The 26,327-nt window shown below is 40.1% G+C and overlaps 1 protein-coding gene across 2 annotated transcripts in view; it reads right to left on the reverse strand.

Annotated features, from left to right (window-relative positions):
* The window catches only part of nrg2b (neuregulin 2b), a 57,154-nt gene that overhangs the window by 6,740 nt on the left and 24,087 nt on the right, over positions 1-26,327 (reverse strand). The window contains exons 2-9 of one of the 2 annotated variants that reach the window (XM_035161524.2): positions 22,402-22,564; positions 19,817-19,935; positions 18,447-18,570; positions 10,665-10,723; positions 4,791-4,893; positions 3,231-3,360; positions 2,062-2,189; positions 14-229 (exon numbers count right to left, since the gene is read on the reverse strand). In XM_035161524.2, coding sequence (XP_035017415.1) covers positions 14-229; positions 2,062-2,189; positions 3,231-3,360; positions 4,791-4,893; positions 10,665-10,723; positions 18,447-18,570; positions 19,817-19,935; positions 22,402-22,564 — 1,042 coding nt within the window. Of the gene's footprint in view, positions 1-13; positions 230-2,061; positions 2,190-3,230; positions 3,367-4,790; positions 4,894-10,664; positions 10,724-18,446; positions 18,571-19,816; positions 19,936-22,401; positions 22,565-26,327 lie in introns of both variants that reach the window. The other variant, XM_035161523.2, reaches the window with a different exon arrangement.

A 26,327-nucleotide genomic window follows, 5' to 3' on the forward strand; every position in this document is an offset into this window, starting at 1 on the left:
ACCAATGTCCTACCTGTCGCTGTGAGGTGAGTCTCTTAGAGAGTCATAAGAATCCCCATACTGCATTCCAGGTCTGGACGTGTCCGTGCAGCCCCAGTGGGTGGCCCTCCTCGCCATGCAGGCCGGGCTGCTGCACTTACTGGTTCCCACAGAGCTGGACAGCCCACCTGACTGGCAGTCTGAGTTCATGCTCTCTGTTCGCTCCATGCTCCACGTCTGCTCCTCGTGTCTGCAGGGGTGTGTGTTTGAAGAACAAGTTTAAAAGTTTACAAAAGAGGCAGGAGGATAGTGAGGAGGAATAAACACTGGGCAAGAATAAACCACATTAAGTGTTTATGTGGCATTATGAAATAAATGAGTGATAATCTTGATGAAAACATCAAAACAAATATTGTGGCAGAATTGCTTGTACTACTGATCCCAGCTCTACACAATCTGACTCTGTACTTTTTTGACAAAACAAAGCAGACGTGACTGATGATGAGAGCCGAGCACTCACAACTTAGACACAGATATTTCCCCAGGTGTCGATCTAACAAACCATAGATTAAGTTTACCATGTTGGTCTTTGTAAGGTGAATGTGTATTAAAGCTGAGTGAGTGTTTGGCCAGAGAAACTCCTGTTCCTGAGTGTGAGAGGGTCCAGGTTAGTTAGATTCATATTCAGAGATCCTGCTGTGTTGTTATGCGTTGTTATGTTACTTGTTTACAATAAACCAAATAAGCTGCTATATTACTGCCCCCTGTGTGTGATTCAAGATAGCATAACACAAGCTGATTTAAAACATGTTCTGAACTCTGAAATTTCCACATACATTTGCCAGCCCCCTAGTTAAATGTCCGGAAAATCTCAGTGTCCATGTGAGAATACAGGAAGAAAATGCCCTGGAAAATTCACAGTGAGCGAGTTGATGTGTTGGGGACGTTTCTCACAAGCAACGGATGCAAAACTGAAAAAACCTAACAGAATACCAGTAAATCAGGATGAAAAAGATGAGCCAAACATGTAGAAGACACCCACAAAGACGTAACCTTAAAAAGACAACGAGATTTGAGAGCTTTTGGTGATAAGGGCCGATGCTGGTGTGAATGTGCTGTAAACAAAAACACTGAGCTTTCCACAACAGAATGTATACGTCATGTCCTGCCTCCTGCTTGCTCTACTCAGTTACCACCCTTTGCCAGAATATTCTGGACATTTTCCTGTTGTTGTGAACGCATCTGACTCAGACAATCTCCTGCTGAGTTTTTTTATATGTCAAAGAAAAAACCCCAGAAAATGGTCCAGACATTATCCACTGGTAATGTCTGAAAATGGCTCCAGTGTCTGTGTTCTTTTTCTGCCATTTCTTGCTCCCCCTTTTACACGGACATTGATTTGGCTCTGTGACTCCCTCCACTACTGGCATACAGTTCTGGTCAACACTGCCCCTTCACTCCAGGTACGTACCTTTTATACAGAGAAGTGGATGGAAGGTGTGACAGTTCCTCCTTGAACAGACTGTGTCACAGCATTGGGTGTTGCCCATTGGCTATGGCTACAGTTAGAGCTCAGATTTCTATAGACTTTGTAGGGTTACTGTTCTGCTCTCTAGTGGTAAAGTTGTGTACCACATTTTTTAAATGTTGCCTGTCCTGAAGTGACTGTCACTGTGGTGATATTCTGCAAGTCTCTGCTCAGCCTTTGTCTCCCTTTGACCCAGTTAATATCATCTCAACACTTGTAGAATTGTGTGCTACTCTTTGACAATTATCAAATCAGCTATGTTGACAACAAGTCACATGACATAATCCGATAGGATGTTTTAAAAACTTCTACTTATGTATTTTTTCACTCACATCACAAAATCCTGATAATATCTAACCACACATACAGTTTTCATTTTGAATGTCCAGGTTAAGTCATCTCTGAATTTCTCCCGCCACAACAGTACAAGATAACATTTCTCTGACCTTGTCATATCTCATATAAAGAAAGATAAGGATTTCAGGATTTGTCATGACTGCATGACATGTACATGCTAATTCTCATTTGTCAGTGTGTGTGTGTGTTAGGTCTACCTGGAAGCATGAGAGGCAGTGGTAGAGTGGTGGGAGCGGGTCGACATTCGGCTGCCTGCGTAGTTGCCTGCACCCTCAGCTCCATGGCTGATCACACACTCTGTCGTGGGGATGCTCTTGGAGATGTACTGTAATCAACACATATAAGGACACATTTCTATTCTTATATCATGCTCTCATTTTTAAAATAACAAACAATAAAATAAATCAAATATTCAGACGTATAAAGTGACATCTAACTACGAGAGGATTTTTTTGTACACGTCTGTTGAAACTCTTCATGACTTCTCTCTTCACTGTGTTTTCACTGTTGCCATTATGCTGACTCTTATTGAGTCTCCAACAGGACGGTAGGTGTTATCAGGCCTCTCTGTAACATCTGTCAGCATTGTGCCACCATGTTTCCTCCTGTTGTCAGTGGATCAGAGTTTTATTTACACGACAACTCTTTGGGAGGCAAAACTGCTCTGAAGGCTAATAGAAGCTTCTTGGTGGAGTTAAATCACAGTGACAAAGCTGAATAAAGTCCATCAGTATCCCAATCCTAAAGAGACATGAAGCAGCTGAGGCTCTGTGAGCTTCCTGCTCAGATGAAATTCACATCCAGTTTTACTGTCATCGTCGTCTTCTTCTTCTGTCCCTGCTTTAGTATTAATAAATATCTGAGGACAATCTGAACGATTTGACATCAGAAACCTATTTATAGAGAGTTATATTTAATTGAAAGGACGGATATACCTGGCTCTATTTTAGCAGCACTTTGATCAAACTCACTTTGATAGAGCTAATAGATCACTGTAAATTAATTGCTATTGTTTTATTATGTATTTATATTGTTACTGGCTGCCAGAAGCTAAATCAAAAACTCAGACACCAAAAATGCCTTTGATACAACTGCACCAACTTTATACTTACCCAGCATCTCAATCTCTAATTGAAAAAAAGAAAAGTGTCCCTGTTGCCATGAGCTTGCTAACTGTTCCTCATTTTTACATCCAGTCTAGTAAATTAATTTTGATCCATTTAAAAAAACAGAGGTTACTTATCTATCTCTGCCTCAGGACCAGCTCTGCCTCTGAGATCACGTCTGCCTGCATTGACCTGTTGTAGTTTTCCTCTCAGTTAAACCTGACCTTCACATCAGTGTATCTACTGTCCACTGGACTCACATCAACCATGGGGATCTCCTCAGGACCGGGCCCCGGGTGGTTGGGCCCGTTGGCCAGCATGCGGTTGGGTTGCTCCACACACTGATTCTGGTTCTGGTGTAGGTGGCTTTGCATCTTCTTCCTCTGCTTCCTTGATCAGTGATGATGATGACGAAGGAACAATAAGTCATCTGGGTAAAGTGCTAATCTACAGACAGTGATTGCTTAAGTCAAGTGAATCACATTATTTAATTGGCTATGTGGCAGTTTAAGAGTTTTAGTAATTTGTATTAGATTTATTTGGATGCAGGAATCATAACAAACCAGCCAAACAAATAATTAATTACCTCCGCAGAGGAGGTTATGTTTTCATCTGCATTTGTTTGTTTGTAAGCAGGTTTCCACAAAAACTAGTGGACTGATTACCCCGAAGCTTGGTGGAAGGATGTGGTATGGGTCAGGGAAGTGCCCATTCAATTGTGGTGAGGATCCGGATCTGGGAGCAGATTCAGGAATTTTCTATCACTTTCTTTTACATTGTGAGAGATATGACTATTTTTTACATTTTCCTGTATTTCTCAGATAATAATTCATGGATCTTGATGGAAAAAATGTTTAGGGGACTGATATTTATGAGTGTGTGACATCTGGTGTGGTGAGTTAATTCCAAGGGACTGTTGGGTCTCCATGCACTCCATGGTGGGTGTTTTCTTATAATATCTAATACAACCTACCAATGAGACTTGGATAGGTTGGATTGCAAAGGGTGGTGTTGGTTATGTGGCAGTTTAAGATTATAATTTTTTGGGATGCAGGCATACAACATACAAACAAATAATTATAAGCTGATTGTTTCTTTCTACAGCAGTGATGCAAAGTATCTAAGTATATTTACCCAAGTATTTTTGTGGTACTTATGCTTTATTTGAGTGTTGTCATTTCTTCTTGAAAAATTCATTTCTAAACGCTCTAAGCTTCTCAGGTGGTATAAAAAAATAATATTTTTTGTCAAATAAATAAATTATATATAATATGACATCAAGAGTCATCCAATATTAGACAAAAAGGAAATGACTGGATGAGATAAAAGAAAAAGTAATGATAATGATATAAAATTGTGTATCAGAAATGAGTTTTTCTTCTTTCTTACTCCATTAATCATGTCACGACCCCTCATTTATCTTGTGACACCGTAGAGGGGTCTGATCCCTCGATTGGGAGCCACTGGACGAACCTACCCAACTGCATTTAGAGCAGTTGAACAAGCGGTTTCTCAAACAGCTACAAGAGTAAAAGGCTGCTTGTGAAACTAATAACAAAGTATATGATATATCACTCAGAGGGGACCTTTTCTACAGAACAAGGACTTTTACTTTGGATAAGTACATTTTGTCTTTCATATATTCATATAGTTGTAATTGTATCTTTGCTTAAGAAAGGAATCTGAATACGTCTTCCCTCACTGTTCTATAGCATGAGAAGAAGCAGCTCATCACAACGTTTTCATACATCAGGTCAATCTGAAAATTTGGAGCCTTTTATGAAATGGAAGACATTTTTCATCTCTTCAAGGTCACATACTTGGTTTTGCAGTAGGCCACCACACAAACGATGCCAACCACCAACAACGCCACACAGATGCCGGTGATCGTCAGCACCCGCCTCTGGTAGAGCTCCTCCGCCTCTGTGGATGGAAACACACGCACATACACACATGTTCACATGCACGCACACACACATAAACACACACACACACACACACACACAGAATGAGCGCCTCTCTATTGATGGTAATGACAGAACAGGTATCTCACTATCATCTGCTGCCATCCTATCCCCTGTGCTCGACAGCTACTCCTGCTCTATCATGTGTGATGTCTTTCACATTTAACTAGACTACAGTCATACAGTGCTACTATAACAGAGGAGCAATTCTACAAACTCATATATTATGATGAAAAGCAGAGATGTAAACCTGACAAAGACTTCCTGCTGTCCCTATATCACTTCTTTACAATGGCCATGGGGATGTAATGCTACAGATGGTACTGGCTGGGATCAGAATGCATCATGCCAGTATGGATGAGGAAAAAAGACGTCACCCAGATGATAAAAAATAATAATAATTGTTTGTTCAAAGTGTTAACGCCACAGTGGCTGGTGAGACAAATGTTTGGTATTCATTGATCCTCTCCATTCATGTTAGATGCTGTCTTTTTTCATGAATGTGTGAAATATTGTTATTTTGTTGATGTGCTTTGTCACTTGCAAACAGCTATTGCTCCTCTGTCCGTCCAGAGCAACTCTGTGAGGTGTCTACATTTGACTCTGAGTGGAGTTTTCATATTTCATGAATAGTTTGTTCTCAATAAAATAGCAACAAAACACGGGTGTGAAAAAGCAGCATTTTGCAGATCTCTGGTTGAAAGTTTGAAGCTCTGACCTCAACCAACCTCTCTGCACTCACAAGTGTACTTTGCTGAACCTGGGACCACACCCCAAAGAGAAGTTGAACCACTGTAAATCAGCAAAAGGTGGATTTTGATGGGGTGTTAATTTACTTTTTGAACAATATTTTAGTAACCTAAACCTAATCCAGATTTCAATTTAATGTTTTGGTTTTAATGTATTTTAACTTCAATCTGATTAGTTTTACTTACAAAAATGTAGCCGCTACCTGTTTCAGACTTCAACATTAATATCAAAATTACTAATACTATTAATGGTGTATCAATATTAATAATATTGAAATTAGTAGATTTATTATGAAAACTAATTTCTGAGACTGAAGGTAGCCTACATTGTCATAGTAGAAATGAGCTATCATCAAAGACAATTCATTTTGTTTTTTATAACGTTATTGAACTGACCTATAAAGTATAATCCCTAACCATAAAATATGATAAGATAAAATAATGAAGTATCTAATATCATTGGCATGTGCACATGCATTTTAAAAGTTTTTACAGCTCTTTTATGTCCTGGACTTTGAGCCCAAACAGTTTTGGACCATGTGATTCGACACTTTGCTGCATTGAACTAATTAAGTTCTAACTTGTTCTCATAGGATTGTGGTGACGCTGTGTGAATTCTCTGCCATCTTGGAGTTCCTAGGTTAATTCAAATTTTGGGGCCTGCTGTGGCGTAACACTGTGTCAGAATGGGAAGCGCAACGACACAATGACAGAGGAAGCAACAAACAGAACAGAACACAAGGGGAAGAGGGGAGAATAAAAGGAGGAAAAGCAAAGTGTTTAGGAAGGAGGGGGAGAGAGGGAGAGGAAGGGAGAGGAGCGGGGGCGTGCCCAGGAGGAAGGCCCGGGGAGGAATCAGTCCTCATGGACCAAAGACTGGTCTGACTTTGTGTCCTTATCAACTAAAAGTGGATTACAGAGGTCCTTGGATTGTTAGTCATGGTTAAATTAAAGTCCCTGCAGTGAACTAATTCTTTTAAAAGTCATGGACCTTCACAAACACAAATATGTTCAGTTCCAATGTGTCTTCTCAGTTTGCAGTAAAAAGCTGAAACTACCCACTTATCACAGTGGTAGTGGATCGGTGAGACCTATATATTTATTCCACTGTGGTTCTATGGAAGAAATTTGATTAACTAAAATAGGGAAAATGTTTTGTAATACCAGAATGAGTTTGAAGCAGGGGCAGGTAAATCCAACACTGTCCTCTTTACCTCTATCATTTCCTCACCTTTCCCTCTCTCCCCTCCCTGACAAAAGCTCTGGACACGCCACTAAAAGGGGGGATAAAGAGGGCGAGGAAGCGTGAGGGTGGGCAGGGGGTTCTAAATAAAGGGCCTCTGTAGGGATTGACAAGCCTACGAGAGCCTTGGCCCGGCATTGTGTGCGTGTCACAGGGTACTGATACAGAGAAGGCAAAGGGAAATGGGAAGGCGAGCTCACTGGCACAGTGGAGCCAACAGCAAATCGTGATTTAGGACAGGCGAGCTCTTGACTTTGACACTGAGTCAATCATGGACAGAATAATAAGGACAGACTATGTGGTCAGGCCTTTTGCCGGCTTTTGGCAACGCTTTGCAAAAATACTCGCAGCTTGCATGTTTTTATTCGACAGGCTGCTGAAGCCAATATGCACGTTGCCAAAGCTCAGAGGACAAGCCAGATACGGGTATTTATCAATGCTGTGAAACGTTCTCTGATTTCTGGACAAAGAATGAAACGTGCTCTGATTCTGTGTCCAAATAAACACAACTTTGATTCGTATCAAGGCTCAATTCATTGCTTTAATTCACCTCTGTACTTTGTTTCATTAATGCATTCCTCCCAGGTAATTTGTCTCTTTCTTCAATGTGTATTTTTCAAAATGTGTCTATGACGAGAAGAAGAGTGCATGCAGACAGGGGAGGTTACATGTCTTGAAACCAGGTTAGTGGGTAGGAGAAAAAGAGGGACAGGTTGAGAGAGACCTAGTTGTTGGTTTTAGGAAGAAGATGGCACAATAATGTGTGACTGTGAGAGGATCTTGGCAAACCCTTTAAGCACAGCAAAATGAATAATAATATTGCATACCCATAAATTCAATTCTGAGAAGCTCTGCCAGCGCAGAAAGTTGTCGTGGTAAAAGGAAAGAGACAGATAGGGTCAGGTGTAATGTCCACTTGGGAGCAGTATATTACTTTCATGTCCTGTATACGCTGAACCAGGATATAAGTTAATTAGTGCCGTCAATTAGAGTGATGGACATGTGTACTGTCCAGTAACAGACAGACAATTCAGACAGCCGCAGCTCTGTGACCCCCATAAATGAGAGGAATCAAAATAAAAAATAAATCAAACAAAATCAAAAGCGAAAGGGAGAAAATTAACCAAAAAGCAGAAGGAAAGAGAAGCGAGCAAGCAGGAAATGCATGCAGAGACAGACGGACAAAGAAAGCAAGACAAGAAGCCACATCACTTACTGCTATATTTACTAGACCTCATTTCTGGAGTAAACAACATTGGACAGAAATACAAAACAAAAGAAAACGAGACAAAAGAAAAAAAAAACAAGAAAACAAAAGATAAAAAGCAGTGAGTTACTCTCCAACATAAAAACACAGTACGGTCAATGGGGCTGGCACATGGGGGTGAGTGCTGTAACTCGTTTGACTAATGGCAATTGTGTGCCTTTGTATTGATTACAGCATACCTCCTGTATAGCACTTTTTCCCACTACTGCTGCGTACAGCTATTATAACCTTTCATATGATTTACAGAGAAATCATCTCAGCATTCCCAATTTCCATGGCTTTGCATGCATTACTGGCCGTACAGAGAGGACGAGTCAGCCAATCTCCTGTCCACCTAAACCTGAACTGCTCTACGTTTCCACAGTGCGTTATGTTCGCAACCACTAAAGAAGCAGGCAGTGACCAATCAACATAGATCCAGAACGACAGAAGGTGTTCCTTCAGCTGACTGATAGAGCATCACAAGGCAAAATAAAAGCACGTCACACAGACAGAGTTCAGCATGTAGACAAGGCTTGATGGTGGGGGGGTTCCAAAATAAACAAGATATTACATACAGCATGATATCTAATGATATAAAACATGTTTCAATTTGACATTATTCAGTGGAGACTTCCACAATAGACAAACAGAAAAACAAGACAACATGGCAGTAAGCAATTGTGTTGAACCCGTGAAAACATTACAGGTCATTACAGGGTCATTTTCTGCTTTCTGGTTTAACTTCCTGTGATCACATGGGCAGTAAACTCAATTTGCTTTTCCATATAAAAACCTTAAACAATCACTGACCCTTCTGTGCTGTGCTTAATTCTGTACCATGTGCCACTACCCATGTTATCACAGAATAGTTATGAAATACGCTCCAGTCATATAACTATGATTTAAAGGAATAGTCTGACATTTTGGGAATTTTGTACATGTGCGAGTTAGACGAGAAGATGATCAATGCCACTCTCATATTTGAAAGCTGAATATGAGGCTGAAGCTAATAGATGGTTAGTTTAGCTCGATATAAAGAGGTGGAAACAGCTAACCTGAGTCTGTAACAACAAATAGCAAAAATAATGAATAAAGGAATGTATACAATCCACCTACTAGCACCACTGTTTGCCTGGCAACCTGACAGTGACGACAAGAATCCAAGATTTCACACACAACCCGTAATAAAACCAGAATTTGTAGTTTTTACATGAACGCTTTCGCACAGTTAAAAAGACGAGTCAGATAATGTTAAGTTGTGATCTTTAGAAGTGCTGGTAAGTGGATTTGGTGCCTTTGGACACAGCAAGACTGTTTCTTCCTGTTTCCAATCTCTATGCCAAGTAAAGCATCTAATAATTCATTTTAAAAAATGTTGAACTACTCCTTTAATTCAATCACCCAGTGATGAGAAACAAAACACGACACAGTCTGTGAACATCTTAGACGTCACCCTTAAAATATTTCAAGCAGCATTTAGCTTCATGCCACAATGAGACTTCATCAGATGATCCATGGATGCTCAGTGTGAAAACCACAGGTTATCACATTCACCTCTGTGGGTTTTTATCCTGATCTCTTAGTTGAGCACAAATTCCACTGATATGACATCACGAAAGTCAATCAATACCACATCTGGCCCTCAAATGCAAAGCCCTGAGTGAAGCTTTCAAATCTCATTACACAGAGACTTGAAATGTTCAACATATTCTAACCCTAAATCTTATTTTCATTCAATTGCCAAATTATTTGAATTTTTGACAGAATGTGTCTTAGTAATGGCAGCTGTTCAAAACGATGTCACACAGACTTACAAGCCTTCACTTTTCAGTCCTGCTCCTGATTTAAACCTTAAAATCAATGAAAGGTATTTTTTTCTTTTTATTTAAGAGGAGCACAGCACACATTAAGGACTTACAACCTTGTATTAATCATTTCTATCCACAGAATTTTGCCTTGATCATTTAGTTGTTCTTTTTACTGCAGCACCGATGGACCATCTACAACAAAAAGTGTTGCAATAAGAGCAAATAACTTTAACCTCCTATGTTGTTTATTCTGTTAATTCTCTGTCTCCTCTGTTTCCGTTTGTGCAGTTGTCTGGTTCAAGCTTAATGAGAAGTATTTTGTTCGCAATTTACATCCTAAATATATAGAATTTTAGATTAAACATTACATACAAATTAGGTGCTTATCGTTGAGTTGTCAATGCTTTTTTAGCAGCTTATAAGATTTAAAGCAGATGAGGTACCATAAAAAATATGTGTCTATATCATAAAATACCTAGAACTGGTTGCTCTGGTTACCAGAGGAGCAGCACAGAGGAACCAGGGGAGACAGGTAGAGGAAGGGGTGGACACAGAGGCATGCAAACTCACACTCACTTACACACACATACAAGCACACACACTGCCCTCTCCATCCAACCCCTCCAATGCAGCATGCCGTACTTCAGTGGGAAGGAGACAGACAAGAGCAAATGGACATACTGTAGAAATCGGCCATGACGGAGTTTTGACAGCGGTCCCCCGTATAGTCATTGGGACACCTGATGGAGGGAAAACAAGACACAGAGGGGGAGAGGGGGGGTGTAAAAGATACAGAGGGCAGAGATAGAGGATAAAAACGAGAGGAAAGAGAGGAGTACACAAAGACAGATAGAAGGGGAGGGGGCATAAGAGAGCAGAGAGATGAGGGGTTAGAAAACACCAAATCCACCAACTACAGAGAGAGAGAGAGAGAGAGAGAGAGAGAGAGAGAGAGAGAGAGAGAGAGAGAGAGAGAGAGAGAGAGATGACCAGCATACCGTGACATATCACTGCCATCAATATGACATCACTGTTACAGTTGAGACATCATCACAGTCATGAAGGTCAAGGGATGGTGCAGGGATTAGGAGGGGTTAAACATACAGTTGTTAACCTCTAACCCTGTACACTCTCACACACACACACACAAATGTGCGAACACACAAAATTGCTTCATAGTAGATTAGTAGATAATAAAATCTCATTCAGTGCATCCATTTCTTATCTTCCAATCAAAAACATGACAACATTTTAAAAAAGTAAAAGAAAACATCCAAATAGACAAAAAATTAATACATACAATGGACATCCATTATTTTGATACTCGTTCTGAAAAGACTGTAAAAACTGTGAATTCAATATATATAAAGTTTATGAGAGTGTTTTTCTGTTTGTTTTAGCTTTTCAATCCTTTTTCTATTCAGACCTGCACTGACTTTTAGCCAAGTGGGAGGAGCAAAGCAAGCTTTTGTTGAAGCTAACTTGGCTAATTTCTAAGCAAACAGCTTCTTTGCCCATCCAGCAGACACAGAACAACTTTAATCTAAATTAAGAGTGATGTTTTAGGGAACCTGACAGATGCCAAATATTCACTCTCCTTTTAGCTCTGTTATGGTCTCAACCAACTCTGAGAAAAATGTTCAGCCACTGTTTGGTGCTGGACAGGTAGTGAAAATGGGTTTGAGCAAATGTTTTCACTGAAAACAGCTGTCTGCTCTCTTTTCAAAATAAGGCTGATGAGAGCTTTGAGAGTCAATCATAACAATGACATTTTGGGCCATGAATCAATGAGCTTAAAGAAACTGTAATGTTCTGTAGCGCCGAGGGAAACTGCAGAGTCAGGTGATATGGCTCTGTGGGATTGTCCCCTCACACATTACACATTTGATCCACTGCTAATATAAAAATATTGATTAGAGAAACTTTAAAGCAGCTTTAAAATAATTGACGTGAATAATGTGCTGAATTAATTATCTTATTAACATACAAAATATGTCCGCCATAAGGAATATGTAAACAAAAAATACTGTGTGATGGGCCTTGTGGATATTTTCTGCTATGCTTATCAAGATGATATAGTGAGGAGTTACAGCTAGTTGCTACTTCAACACATAATTAGCCAGAGGGTTTTAGAATGCAGCTTGAAGAGGGAGTTGTGTGTATGAAGTTGAAGTTTGGGGAGAAAAAATCCAGCAGAATCAAAGCAGTAACTTTTAAGTCAGGCACCTGCAGTGTGGCAAGTGCTGCTAACTTCTCCAATGAAAATAACATCCTTGCTCTGAGTGACGCTTGGTGTGAAAACCTTTTGACACATCCAAAACTTTTATCTATAATAAAAACATTAAATGAACCCTATAAACTAAGCACCTGCCAAAAAAACACTTCTGATGAACTGGTAAACACTTAAAGGGTTAGGGTTGTTAATCCTGGAAGAGCACGCTACACTTTGAAGAAGTGCAACTGATACATTCCACCCCATCACATCAGACCTCTCGTCAAAGCTACATCCCCAAAACACATGAACGCGCACTGACTAACAACTGCTTGTGCCTATCGTCTCTGCTTCAGCGGTGTTTGTCTCACCCCGGCTGAAGAACAGTCCTGCGAGAGACACAGACACCAGCTTATCAAACTCACAACACTGAAAGTAACAAGTAGGACTCCTCAAGGCAACGCAGCAATTAATACACATGTATGTATATACTGTATACTATATGAACATATAATATAGTTTTGTTAACTCTAAAACCTGACACTGCCATCCTCTTGATTCTTATCAGCTCTTTAAATGAAACACTTCATGAACTCATTCCAAATGATGTCCTTAAGAAAACAAAAACTATTTTGTGTAGAGTGCTTCAAATTCTGAAATGTCTTGAATTGTGTGTTATAATGGGTGTCATGGCTTGTACCCAGTGACACATAACTCATTTATTCTTTTACCTGCTCTAACTGATGGCAGATCAGCTTTAACTGCAGTCAGATGAATAATAGGCATGTTGAAGATCCAACAGCACTGCACATTATACCTTGGATGAATCACAACAATTGATGAACCATGGGGGTTATGATATTATGGGTGTGGCCCCATTACAGTCATTATAGGATAACAGAGGCTCTCTGGCAATTTTACCCTCCCGGTCGTAATAACCAAACTCCATTTATTACAGTGATTGAGGATCTGCAAAAAAATGTACCCAGTTTAAAAGGCAAAGACCTCCATCTTACCCTCATGCGTACACTGTCTACATAACTGACTGAGTATCCTTCTCCTCTCTTTCTCACCACTAAAGAGACAACTTGCATTTTGAATCAATTACAGCAAAAACCCTCAGAAGAGCCCACTCAGCAATTTCCCATAGAGTTATAAATAGAGCAGCGAGAGAGAGAGCAGCGAGAGAGAGAGAGAGAGAGAGAGAGAGAGAGAGAGAGAGAGAGAGAGAGAAGATGGGAGAAACTGTGAGCAGCAGCAGCCCTATATGCTAGCATTCTTTTTTCTTTCTTTTGCCTCTTCTCTCTCTCTACCTCTATCGTTCTTGTTTCCCATCATCTGTCCACCCTTTCTTTATCAGTCCATGCTTTCCTTGTTTAAACTGTTATGTTCTCTCAGGCCTAAAAATTTGCAGAAAAAAGATATGGGAAAAAAAAGCACCATTAGCTCCAACCATCTGAATAAAAGCAAAGCCTGTGATTAATTTTGTTATATTCATTATACAAAGACTCATCAAATTTAAGAGGAAAAAAAAAAAGACACAGACAGCAATGGACATTGTGTTCAGGCATCGGCCCTACCCTGAACTCATGGCATTTTGTAGATTAGATTAGATTAAATTAACTTTATCGATCCATGAGGAGAAATTTGGCATTTTCAACCTACAGCTGGGAATACAGGGGCTAATGTTTTCTGCTCGCTGCCAGACTGGAGTATATCAGCAAAGTTCAGATGCATCAGAGGAGCCATCTGCAACTCTTCACTGGGAACTGAAGAGAATTCTTCCCCTTCTCACTCAGAAGGCGGCGCAGGTTCTGGTCCAGGCCCTGGTCATCTCACGCCGAGACTACTGCAACTCCCTCCTGGCTGGTCTACCTGCTAGTGCCATCCGACCTCTGCAGCTTATCCAGAATGCAGCAGCTCGACTGGTCTTCAACCTTCCTAAGTTCTCTCACACAACTCCACTCCTCCGCTCCCTTCACTGGTTACCAGCGGCTGCCCGCATCCGTTTCAAGACAATAGTCCTTGAGTCCGTGACGGATCGGGCCCAGTCTACATCCAGGACATGGTCAAACCTTACAGCCCAGACCGTCCACTCCATTCTGCATCTGCCAATCGGCTTGTTGCTCCCTCACTGCAAGCTAAACACTCAACAAAATCAGGACTCTTTGCTCATCCTGGCTCAAAATGGTGGACGAGCTCCCCAATGACATCAGGACAGCAGAAAGTCTACACATCTTCCACCGCAGACTAAAGACTCTCTTCCGACTATACCTTGGCTAAGAAGATGACAGTCTGAAAACCAGCGTCAACTCTGGTGTCTATATTAAAAATAAATAAATAAATTTAAGTTTAGTTGCACTTACATATTGCACTTACATGTAGCACTTGTAGTTTGGCTTTTTTGAAAATAAATGTACTTTCTGGATTCTTGCTGTTCTGGGTTTGTACCCTCCTGGTTAAATGCACTTATTGTAAGTTGCTTTGCATAAAAGCGTCAGCTAAATGAAACTATAACACAGGTTTGGTGGAACATTGAGAAAAGCAAGACAATCCAAGTTTTAATACAGCATCACCTCGCCAGGGGGAATGTTTGTATGTGCTGATCTCCACTTTAACCTCCACACCCAGTTTTAGCCAGGGTGCCTTTCTGTATAGGTGCTGTCCTCCACTTTAACCTACAGACTCCATTTTGCAGTACAGCTACTCTCCCCTTTGGGGGAAGAGGAGATTATACGTTTCCATGGTCGGCACAAAAAGAGCTTACAAATACCATCTCAAATTTCAGGGATATTAACAATTACTCCCGCCTGCCAGTGCCGTGCAGTGCACTGATTTGCAGCTGTCGTGCAGATTTGTGAGCGTCTCTGTGTGTACGAGTGGAGGTCTACAAGACTCTGAAGTTAACAAGCAGTGCAGACAGTCTACAGACAGCCTTCTTATTTACATCCTGTTATCTACCGGCACCAACAGACAGGCCAACAAAGGATGACGGAGCTAAGGAGCAACAGTAACTCTCTGGAAACAGCTGGCTGGTCGGCTGCGACCTAGCTAGCTTGCTGTATCTTCTTTAAATGTGCAGCGGGTTCATGTGTCGAACAATGATGCACAGAAGGTTGTACAATCCTGAACATTTTGTACCCCTATATACGCAGCTCATAATGTCTGTATGCACCCTCTCGAACAAAGTTTTCTGCTTGTCAGCACCATGAAAAAAAAGATCCTGATTTATCCTTCAGCAAGTGACCGGAAGGTACATCAGATGAGAGATAGAGAGAAAGGAGGTGAGAGAGTGGAGGGGAAAGCAAGGGATGGAGAGAGAGAGAGAAAGAGAGATAGAGATGGGAGAGAGAAAAGATATATAGAGAGAGGAATGGAAATAAAAAAATAAAGAGCGCAGATCTAAAGATGGACTTCTAGAAAAGACATCCAATTGTAAGGTAAACATAAGAACAAAGCTCTTGATCATGCATGACTATACGCACCATCTGCTATGCACACTGTCAGGGGAAGTGTTTGTTACACATCTACAAAATGACCCAGTGTGTATGACAAGTTGAAACTGAAAGATTGAAACCCGTAGTTTAGAAAATCTGCATTTCACAAAGTGGAGAAGACATCTTCACCGCTCTGGTTAAATTAAAGCTTCAGTGGTAAATACAGCTAAAACACTGCATTGAGCTCAAAGCCATACTGTACCACTTTATGTGCACCAAGGGAAAACAATGTTACCAGATAACTGCTAATGAGATACAATGTCCATCCTCTAATACTGTATACTAACATTAGATGCTACAAGCTATACTGACTTATTACTACAAAGCCAGCTATTAATTATGACATTATGACAAACCTTATTTTACTGTTTTTGTGACCAATTACCTGCATTTTCCTATTTTTCAATGTAATAAGAAAACATAACACAGCGGGGATTCATCTATTGTCTAGTTAAGTCATTGTTTTGCAGGAAGTGATGCATTCTATGATTACAGTTTTTAAATCAAAACAAGAGGAAGAACTAGATGGTTAGCATTACCAGTGAACATTTTAACCATGGTCTGTGATGATGAAGAAATTGTTATGGCATCACTCCCATAATATTTCTAAGATCCAATTTACCATGCTGGACCATCCCTGTCAGTCAGTGAAAATGAGAAAATGAGGGAAAAAAGAAAGACTAATGTTTGTCAGGCCTAAGCTGTGTTTGTCTTAATCACACTATCCCTATAGGGAGGCCGAGCACCTGCTAAATATGTTTGGAGTAAACAAATGACACATGGGCTGCCCCGTGTCTGTGTGAGGTGTTCATATGTTTGTGTGAGCTCCTGACAACCAAAACTTGAGAGTCAGATGGCAAAAAGAGAATTCAAAGTTGAAGAACATGAAAAAAAAAGAACACTGTCTGGATGACAAGGATTTGGTATCTTCTTAGATTAACATTGCTGTGCAGCAAACAACGGTCAAGTCTTCGAAGGTCTTGTTCTGTAATTCAACACCTCAAACTACAATAAAAACACAAATTTTAGTCACTGCCATGCAAACTTCAAAGACTGTTTTATCCTTTCTATCATTGTAGTAAATGAAATCAAAAGAAATCAATAACACAACTTGTCACAGTGAAGTCAGCTTTATGTCACACCACCTCTGACAAGCAGTTTTTATATTCATTTAACAGGCTTCTTCATGTGGTCCTGCATGCTGTCAACTGTACAGCTGACTTAGGAAGTAAGATCATCATCCAGGAGGAGACGGTCCACATTTTTCTGACGTTTCACTGTTAGCAATCAAATACTCTGTTTAAGATGAATGAAAAACTTCACTTGGTACCTAAGAGCCCCAGAGGGTCACAGAGAATTGTTTTGAGGATTACTTTTGCATTACCTCACAATACTTTCTTCTTCTATTCCTTCTGTGCCATACTTAGTAGAGTGCGGCTCGGACCGCATTTTTCAGTTTTGAACTCGTCCGAGCCTGATACAGTTATTGTAAGCTGCAGTGAGTTTGTGTTACACTGTCCCTGACACGCATGGTTATTGCTCATTCCCCCCATTACAGACATGTGCAGTGTAAAAAAATCAGCCCAGTCAACTCACAACACTGTGAACCCAGCCTGGCCTGTCTGGTATCCGCACTCCAATATGTGGCCCATTCGGGCTCATCTTCACTTACCAAAACCCATGCAGTATGGACTTTATTTAGTTTTACTTTGAACTGGGCATAAAATATGCTAATATTGTACGGCAACTCCATAGGCATGGTTAAGTTAGCTGGAAAGATCAAGAGGTCTCTCCAGAACAACGTGGTTCGGTGATCTGCTGTATGCTGTCATTCAGAACCAGTTACTGTTCAGGACAACAGATCAGATTCAGATGACTACACACTTGTGCACCTATAATAAATTGATGGGAACAGGAAACTATTGCGAGATAACGCAAAAAATATTGTGAGGGAATGCAAAAGTAAAGTAAAAAGAATTTACCCTTGGGGATTCCGTAGGTACCTACTTATATAAAAAGTAATAATATATCAGTCAATACTAGCAGACTATTAACTTTACTGAGATTATAGTTACTAAGGGATGTGCACAGCTGCTAACTGTGGCTAATAGTGCTGAGGATAATACAGACTTAACTGTACATCCTGGCTCATACTTGAATCATTTGAATTATAAGAACTCAGCAGAGTCCACGTGTCCTCAGTTCACTTTGCTTTACCGAGTGCCCTCAGTATGCAAAGTGATTTGTGTTCACACGCCAACAGAGTGACGGACAACAGAGACAGCAGCTTATATACTACGTCATTAGGACGTGCTCTTTAACTTCTCATGCCAGTGTTGTTCTTCTGAACAGACCCTTTTTTTTCACGACTCTCTCTTATACCGAAAGCATTTTCTCAGGCATTGTGAGAAGATTCTAGGAGCAGGATTCAACATATTTCATATGCATGCCGACATAATGTTTGAATCAATATTTGCAAAATCTCTTTTTTTCTGGACAGCTGGTAAAAACGTAAGACCAAAAGCCCTGATATATCATGCACAGTGTCCAAGTGAAAACCAGTTACCTGTTTTACTGTTGTGGCTGATCAGGGTGTATGGGTTGAGTACAACTACAGAACAGAAGACAAGGTAGTGCAGTGACAAGCGACACAGTGTCTGAGACAGAGAGGGAGAGAGGGAGGGAGGAGTGACAGGGGGAGCGACTACACAGTGATGACTGTGGGGACGGGGGCTGACTGAACAACTGACTTACTTGCATGACAGCTGGTTAATACCATGTATGAAGTAACAGTCTCCTCCGTTGACGCAGTAGGTCCTCTCCGTGTCGTTACAGCGTCTCACGTGACTCACACCTGGAGACGGGGTTGTGGTCGTCACTAAGAGGAGGACAGAGAAAGAAAACAGAACACAGAAAAAAATAATGAGTCATTAAAATGTCATAGCAACTATATAACTAGATATTCTGGCACACCATGCCTCAGAAATTTCAAAACTCTCTAGTGAATTCCAAATGGGTTATTGTAACAAATAAATCAATGTTCAGATAGAACCTGCTTTCACCTTTTTTGATAATTTTTTTTTATAGCTAATTATTGGATGCCATAAAAATTGGGTGAAACATCATAATTGACAGCTGGGAATGACTCGTGATTGGTCGAGACCTTGATCCAGCTATAGTCCACACCACAATCACAATGTCCCGGACATGGCTGCACCCATATCTGGGATATTTTGGCTTCATGTACAACATGAGGAGGTAGAGACACGTTGTCCATCTATTCATACAGTCTATGCTCTGAACACACTTCTGTCTTTTCCCGTTCAAACACAAAATTTGAAAACTTTAAACATACTTATAAGTAATATAATCAACTATAATCAACTATTTTGTTTTCCCAACTTTCCTGTTTTACAACTGCCACCACTACTTTATTTTGTCTTGGTTCTCCCAGGACAAATTTCCATAACTTATAAAAAAAAAGTCTGTACAGAGACATAAACCACATAACAAAATCACATTCGACAAGTTAAGTTGCATGATCAGATTCCTGCATATTTGATTTCAAATAGCTTTCACTATAAACACGATATTCAACTCTATTCTATTCTAACTTATCCCTTAAAGTCTTAACTAGAATACCTCTACCAATCAGTCAAGTTGCAGTTTATATCCATGTATGGCCATGTTCATTAAATATATGAAACAGAGTTAGATTTGATGAAAGGATAAAGTGTATGTTGTCATACTTAGGCCACAGTGAGGTCACAGTGATCGGACCTTTCACCACCAAATTCTAATCAGTTCATCCTTTAGTCCAAATTAACCCCAAAACATATTGATTCCGGTCAGATTTGTCACCAGTGCAGAGGCGTAAAAAGGCTCCATAGGTGTTCAGTTCTTTGAGGAAAGATGAAATTGGGATGTAACAGAATGACAGAAACTCTCTGTAAACATGTTTACGATAAGATGCTTATACTATTAAAACAAGGGAGTTTGTGAATCATGATAGAAGTCATCTAAATGTTTACCCTTTTCTTTATTATCAACATCTATATAAGGTGATCAGACAATTTATGTAGATAGATAGACATATAGACAGATAGATAGATAGATGTTCTCACAGATCTGCACGGTGATTATACTCGTGGTGTTTTCTTGTCCTAGAGAGTTTTCAGCCACACAGGTGTAGTTTCCAGAGTCTTCCACACGGACACGACTGATCTGCACCTTTGAGTTTTTTCTTCAGTGAAATTGAGATACAGAGAGAGAAGAGGAGACAGAGGAGACAGAAGAGAGCCAGAGAGAGAGAGAGTGATATAGAGCAGATAAAAAGATACTGTCAGATATTGTTGCTTAAAAAAGCAGCAGAGTCATCTATGACTGGACAAGAAATTACATTTTTTTTCTAGCCCAGATAGGCAAGAAATAATTTATCATAGTACACAAATAGTTGTAATTGGCCAGAAAAGCTAATTTGCTGGACACATATTAAGTTCAGATGAAATCCACAACTAGATATTAAAGGTTAGAAAATGTTTCAATGTGCTCTTCAGTAATACACAGCATTTCAATAGAATAAAGCTAGGGTTAACTATTACATATTTGAAACTATGCAGTTGATACATTCCACCCCCTCCTATTGGTCCGCTCATCAAATCTACGCCCCCAAAACACATGAACACACACTGACTGATAACTGCTAGAAGCTGACATTTTGTGACTGGCTTGACAACTTCTGGCTTCGCCATCACTAACATCGTCTCTGCTTCAGTGGTGTATGTCTCTCCAGCCATGTGCACTGAGAGCACGGGCAGGGTGCGTAAAGGCAGGTCGGTTAGTGACAGACAGGTTCACCAGTCCCAATGAAATGATTGGTCGTGTTTATTACAGTTCTGCGAGGGCCACAGACACTAGCAGTTTTTTCAGAAAACTTGATGCGTATCGGGACGTGAAGATGATTTTCGACAAATAAGATCAAATGTGTTTAGTTAGTAAATTTCAAACAGTGAACTTCAATTATACCAGGTATTGTACCATGTCTTCCTCTCATCCCAACTATAGATTTCAATGTTTACATTAAAGTTTGTATTTTTCCAAGTCTACACTTCACGTACAGAACTTACAACTGCACACTGAAAAAGGCAGAGCCCTGCTGTAATATGTGGAAGCAGTTCATGTATAGCAATGTGTCGTCGAGTTCCACTAAAGCTGATATGATGCTGCACTGGTCTGAGTTAAGCCAGTGTTATATTTATCGGATCCACGAGGTTCCATGAGGGCTAAGGTCCGTGTGATGCAAATTTCATCATTAGAGGGTGCGTGTTAGGCTCTGTGTGGACATCTGTGTACCCAACAATTTGTTGCAGATAGTCCAAGCGGCCAACAAATTGGCAGGTATGTCTGTGGTGTACGCAGCTGTCTGCACGCATCCGAAATGGAGGATTACTAAGGCCTTAGACCAAATGTCTAAATATCTATGTCCTGGCAGCCATGTGGGGTTATTGTTATATAGTCATGGCAACAAACCTTGTGTAACTGCCAGGACGCGTCCCTCCTCCATGGCTCATTAAAGGAACAGTGTCCAGGGAAATGAAACGAATTTCATGCTAAAAAGATCTTCATAAAATACCCACTTGACTGGGCTTTACTCAGACTGGCTAATATTAGCTCTGACTGAACTTTACAATGTTTTTTCTATGCCGAAGGGGGACTGAGGATTTTGGCCCTTATCTCTTACAGTGTGGCTGTTCCAGGAAGGTATCGCTTCATAGCCACAACGAACAGGAGTGATCACAGCAAAAATGACTTTATTAACGTACATTTGACGTGTGTGGGTGTTGTATTTACATAACCTGTACTAAAAAAATCTGTGCTTTATTACTTCTACCAAGGATATTATGTTTTCTTTGCTATTTGTCTGTCTTACGCAAAAAATACTGAACCGATTTTCTTGTAACTCGCGGGAAGGGTGGGGTATAGGCCAAGGAACAACCTGTTAACTGCAGAGGATTTGATTTGTTGCTTTCCTATACATTCTGAGATAGGACGTTTATTGTCATTTTTGTGAATTTATAAAGAAAAAATGCAGAAAGGTTGATAAAAATCGGACTAAGCATAGTGCAAGTATCTATGACCAAGTGAAATTCGATTTTTAAGCAGTTTGCAGAAAATCGTAATATTCAATAATGTGATAAAGTGGTCAATCAGCCTTGGTGATATTGGCTCTTTGTAATGTAATTCTCAAAATACACTCAATCAATATTGTAATGGCTATGTAACAATGTATAACTTTTCAAATCAATGTTGTAACAACCTCATCATAATGACCAAATATCATACTCATCGACTGACAAATAGAGTTGCAGTTGTAAACTGTCACCTTATATGGTTGTAAGTTTCACATCCAGCAGACACATGAGACACATTGATGTGGAGTTGTGACTCTGGTTACAGGTTGGTAATTTGTGTACTCATTGTAGATTTATTGAAGTTGAGCAAACAGGAGGTATAAGTCATGTTTTCTAACAGGGCCACAGTTTGAGTACAGAATATGAAGTTGCCCAGTGTCACTAAAACAGAGCTGCATACCAGGAACCACTGCAACAAGCATATTATTTTTTGTCTGGATTTTAAAATTTTGATTTTTTTTCTCCATGAAATTGTGGAGGCTGAATAATCAGAGGTATATTCAATTCGATAAACTCACTTGTTTGTCTTTATTTTGAGGTCTCTGCCTTTTTGAAGCTCGTGTCCATCTTTGTACCAGCGGAAGGAAGGGCTGGGATTCCCCGATGCCTCGCACTTCAAGTACAGCTTGTCCCCTTCCATCAGAGATTGGCCTCGCATCAGCCGCAGCTTAGGAGCAGAGGCTGGAGAGAGATAAAGATAGGGAAAGAGAGGCAGAGACACAGATTGAGAAAGAGAGACAGTTAGAGAGCGGGAGGGGAAGGAAGCAGAGAAAGGAAATCAAAGCGTGCATTATTGAAACTAACTAAAGACATTAAATTGATCTATCCATTTACGTGTCTGTGAACGTGTGTGTGTGTGTGTGTGTGTGTGTGTGTGTTTATGTATGCATTTATGTGTGTGGCTGATGAAAATCTGTTTGTGAGGGTTCAGATGTTGAGGTCAAAACCTGATGCACCAGGTCAGAGTCCACAAGAGAAGAACAGAGGAAAATGAATAATATTTCTCTCTCTCTCTAAAACAAAAGCGTCTGAAAGTGTGTGTCTGTATGTGTGTGCACATGTGCTTCATCAGTCTCAGGAGAGTTTTCACTCTCAACTATAACACACTGCATCACTGACACAAGTGTAGGCAACAGAGAAGCTAAAGCAAAGAGACCAGTCAGCACCATCTAGTACCATTTACACACACACACACACACACACACACACACACACACACACACACACACACACACACACACACACACACACACACACACACACACACACACACACACACACACACACACACACACACACACACACAGTGTTGTAGTGATAGGACACGCCTGATCAACTGTGAGTCTACTGTTGTATAGGCCCACAGCTCCTTGCAGCACTGCTGCATCTTCCATCTACTCCTTCATGCATTTATATAAGACACTGTAGGTCTGTATCCCTGTGTGTGTCTCATAACTCCTGCAGGTTATACACAACATACTAGCCGTTGAATACTGTGAATGCCAGTCCCATGAAAAACTCTAAACTCCAAATTCATCCATGTCTTCCTCTCATACTGTGCAAAACATACAAGACATATATCTAGCATGGTAGAAATGAGCAGAGGACATGGCAATTGGACATCTTACTCCAGTGAGCCACGACCCCGGCTAAAAACCTCTGAATTTCTGTGCAAAGTTATTTTCAGCACTTCGGAAAGGTCTGGTGTTGTGGACATTGTGACCTCCGTCAAACCAACAAACATTTTGTTTGTTGGTTGGTTTGTTTGTAAGCAGGATTACACAGAACCAACTGAATGGAATTCCATGAAACTGTGGTATGGGTCACTGAAGAACTCATTAAATTTTGGTGCAGATCCGGATCAGGGTTTTTTATGTCTTTAACATTGTGGTGCGTTTTTCAACATATTCACTGATCTCTCAGGGAATAATTCATAGATCTTGAAAAAATCTGGCATATTTAGGGATCTGATGAGTGTGTGAAACCTGGTGCAGCTTTGAATTCAAGGGGACTATCGGGCCTTGGCGGAGGTATGAGCTCGAGCCAAAAAAAAGCTACAGAAAATGAGTAAATGAGACGAGTGTAGCTGTACATGTAATTGTATGTCAAAGAAACAGCTCTTGCTCTAATTTGACATACTTTTTTGACATGATAAATGTAGAGTTATGTGCAAAACAAGTGTTAATGGCTGGTTGGAGTGACCACCACAGGCTAATGCTGATTTAAAATGATTTTCATAGGTTGGATATATCAGTCACTACTAAGTAAAAATAGCATCTTCAACAACAACAAGTAGACTTGGAGCTAAGTCACACAGACAAGGTAGTATAGTCAGACAATTACACAAGTGTAAGTCTGCGGTGAAGACATTAAAATACAAACAGTGGAGTGAGAAAGTACAACCTCCATGAAGCACCCTCCAAACAGCTTGCAGTTATGTAAGTAGGATTTAGGTATGATTTTTAGACTCACAGCAGAACAAGCAGCACATCCTTAAATCCATTTCTCATGTTTTGTAAGATTTAGTCTTGTCACAGACTTGACACACACTGTTGATGTATAATTCCACGTCACACCAAACTAAATCATCTAAACATCACCAGACTCTCTCTCTCTCTCTCTCTCTCTCTCTCTCTCTCTCTCTCTCTCTCTCTCTCTCTCTCTCTCTCTCTCTCTCTCTCTCTCTCTCTCTCTCTCTCCATGGCCTCTGGCTAATAATGAATAACACTGGAGTGTCACTGTCGTCAAATATTTTTTGAATCATTTGCAGATTATTTTGGTATTTTCTTGAATGTGGCTCCAGATACCTTGGACTAAGTCAGGAAGGGAATTATAATTCACTTCCTGGTGTACATCCAAATATGTACTTCATGTACATCAAGACTTTAAAGCTGCACCAGGGGCAGATCCAGGGGGGCATAACGTAAACAAGTCACTTACTATTAATACTGTCAATAAATATGAATTTATTCAGAATGTTTTGATAAACACAATGTGCTTGAACAAGGAACAATTTTTTAAAACATATTCAATGATGTGTGGCTTTGAGCAAAGCCACACAGGGGCAGGATGACAGAGGTCATTTAGGCTAAAAACATGGTGTAAATGACTTTGTTTCGAGTCGAATTTGAATGTCGGGGCTTACGGACACTTGGATGACACCACAGGAGCAGTATGGCCGCAATTTATGTTTTCTTTTCTGTCGTTTTTTACATGAGTTACACGATCCTTTAGGTCCCTAATATAGAAGAACTCAGCACTTTACTCTTTTTAAACCAGGCAGGACAAAGTGTTTTCTATGGGACATTCAGCAGCCTGCTCGTTGTTCTCATCCTGCATCTTGCTTTGGATATTTTGCAAGAGACATTTAGGAAATCATGGGAACTGTAATCTAATAACGATGTACCATATGTGGAAAAGAGATGAGATTTCATTGTGGAAGAGGCGACTTTAGCCCAATTCTAGCAGCACGGATTTGACATTTATACTTACAATGACAAAATATCTTGGAGATTAATAATCTTTGTTTGTATAGCATGTTTCAAAAGTTACAAAGTGCTTCACCATCAGTAATTACATTAGAAACAATCAACAGTTAATTAACCAGAAATGCTACCAAACCAAAAAAGAAACAGGACACAAATAACACAGAAGGAAGTTTGTACAAAAAAGTCTTGGAAAGATACTGCCTTTGCCAAACCCCATATAACACTTCAGAAATCACTGGTAAAACAGCTAGAGAGTCACTCTTTATACACTCCAGTTGTTAACTTATTTGTATCATTTCACTGTGGCGAAGCAGACACAAAAAATAACAGCATGTGAGCTGTGAATTCTCAGAAAGCAGGGAGTTCTTTAAAATATGTGTGGGAGAAAGGGAGTGAGGTGTTAAAATGAAATTTAGGTCGCCACAGATTGGAATATCTTTCGAAATCTTGGCAAAACACACGCACATGAGTAGGAGGTTAAGACACACGGAGGGAGAAGGAGAGAACGGCCAATTGGTCCATACATCCAGTGTAAATAACAGCCAATCCTTCTGTCAATCTATTAATCAATCTCTCCACACTACCTCAAGTGGTCAGTCACACATGCAGAAGTTCTGCACAGCTGAGGATTATGTCAACTTTAAAGGTTTAGTGCGACATTTTTGTTTGCTAGCTTGCTTCCAGAGACTCAGTCAAGCACTTCTGTGCATTAAGTACACAGCCTAAGACAAGCTTCTGTTAGCAACACCATAAGGACTAGAAGCAAGAAAAAACTGTTATCGTCTGTCAAAAGTTCAAAAATCCACCTATATTGACACATCTGAATCTCACTAAAGGTAACAACTTTTCTCTTATTTGTTCATACACACAAAATGTGAACGTAAAAAGGACAGATTGTGTTTTTCTTGGGGTGTAATATAAATAGTTTATCAAGAAAAAGTGAAAACAAATAAAAA

Source organism: Hippoglossus stenolepis, chromosome 7, assembly GCF_022539355.2.
Source record: "Hippoglossus stenolepis isolate QCI-W04-F060 chromosome 7, HSTE1.2, whole genome shotgun sequence".
NCBI lineage: Eukaryota > Metazoa > Chordata > Actinopteri > Pleuronectiformes > Pleuronectidae > Hippoglossus > Hippoglossus stenolepis.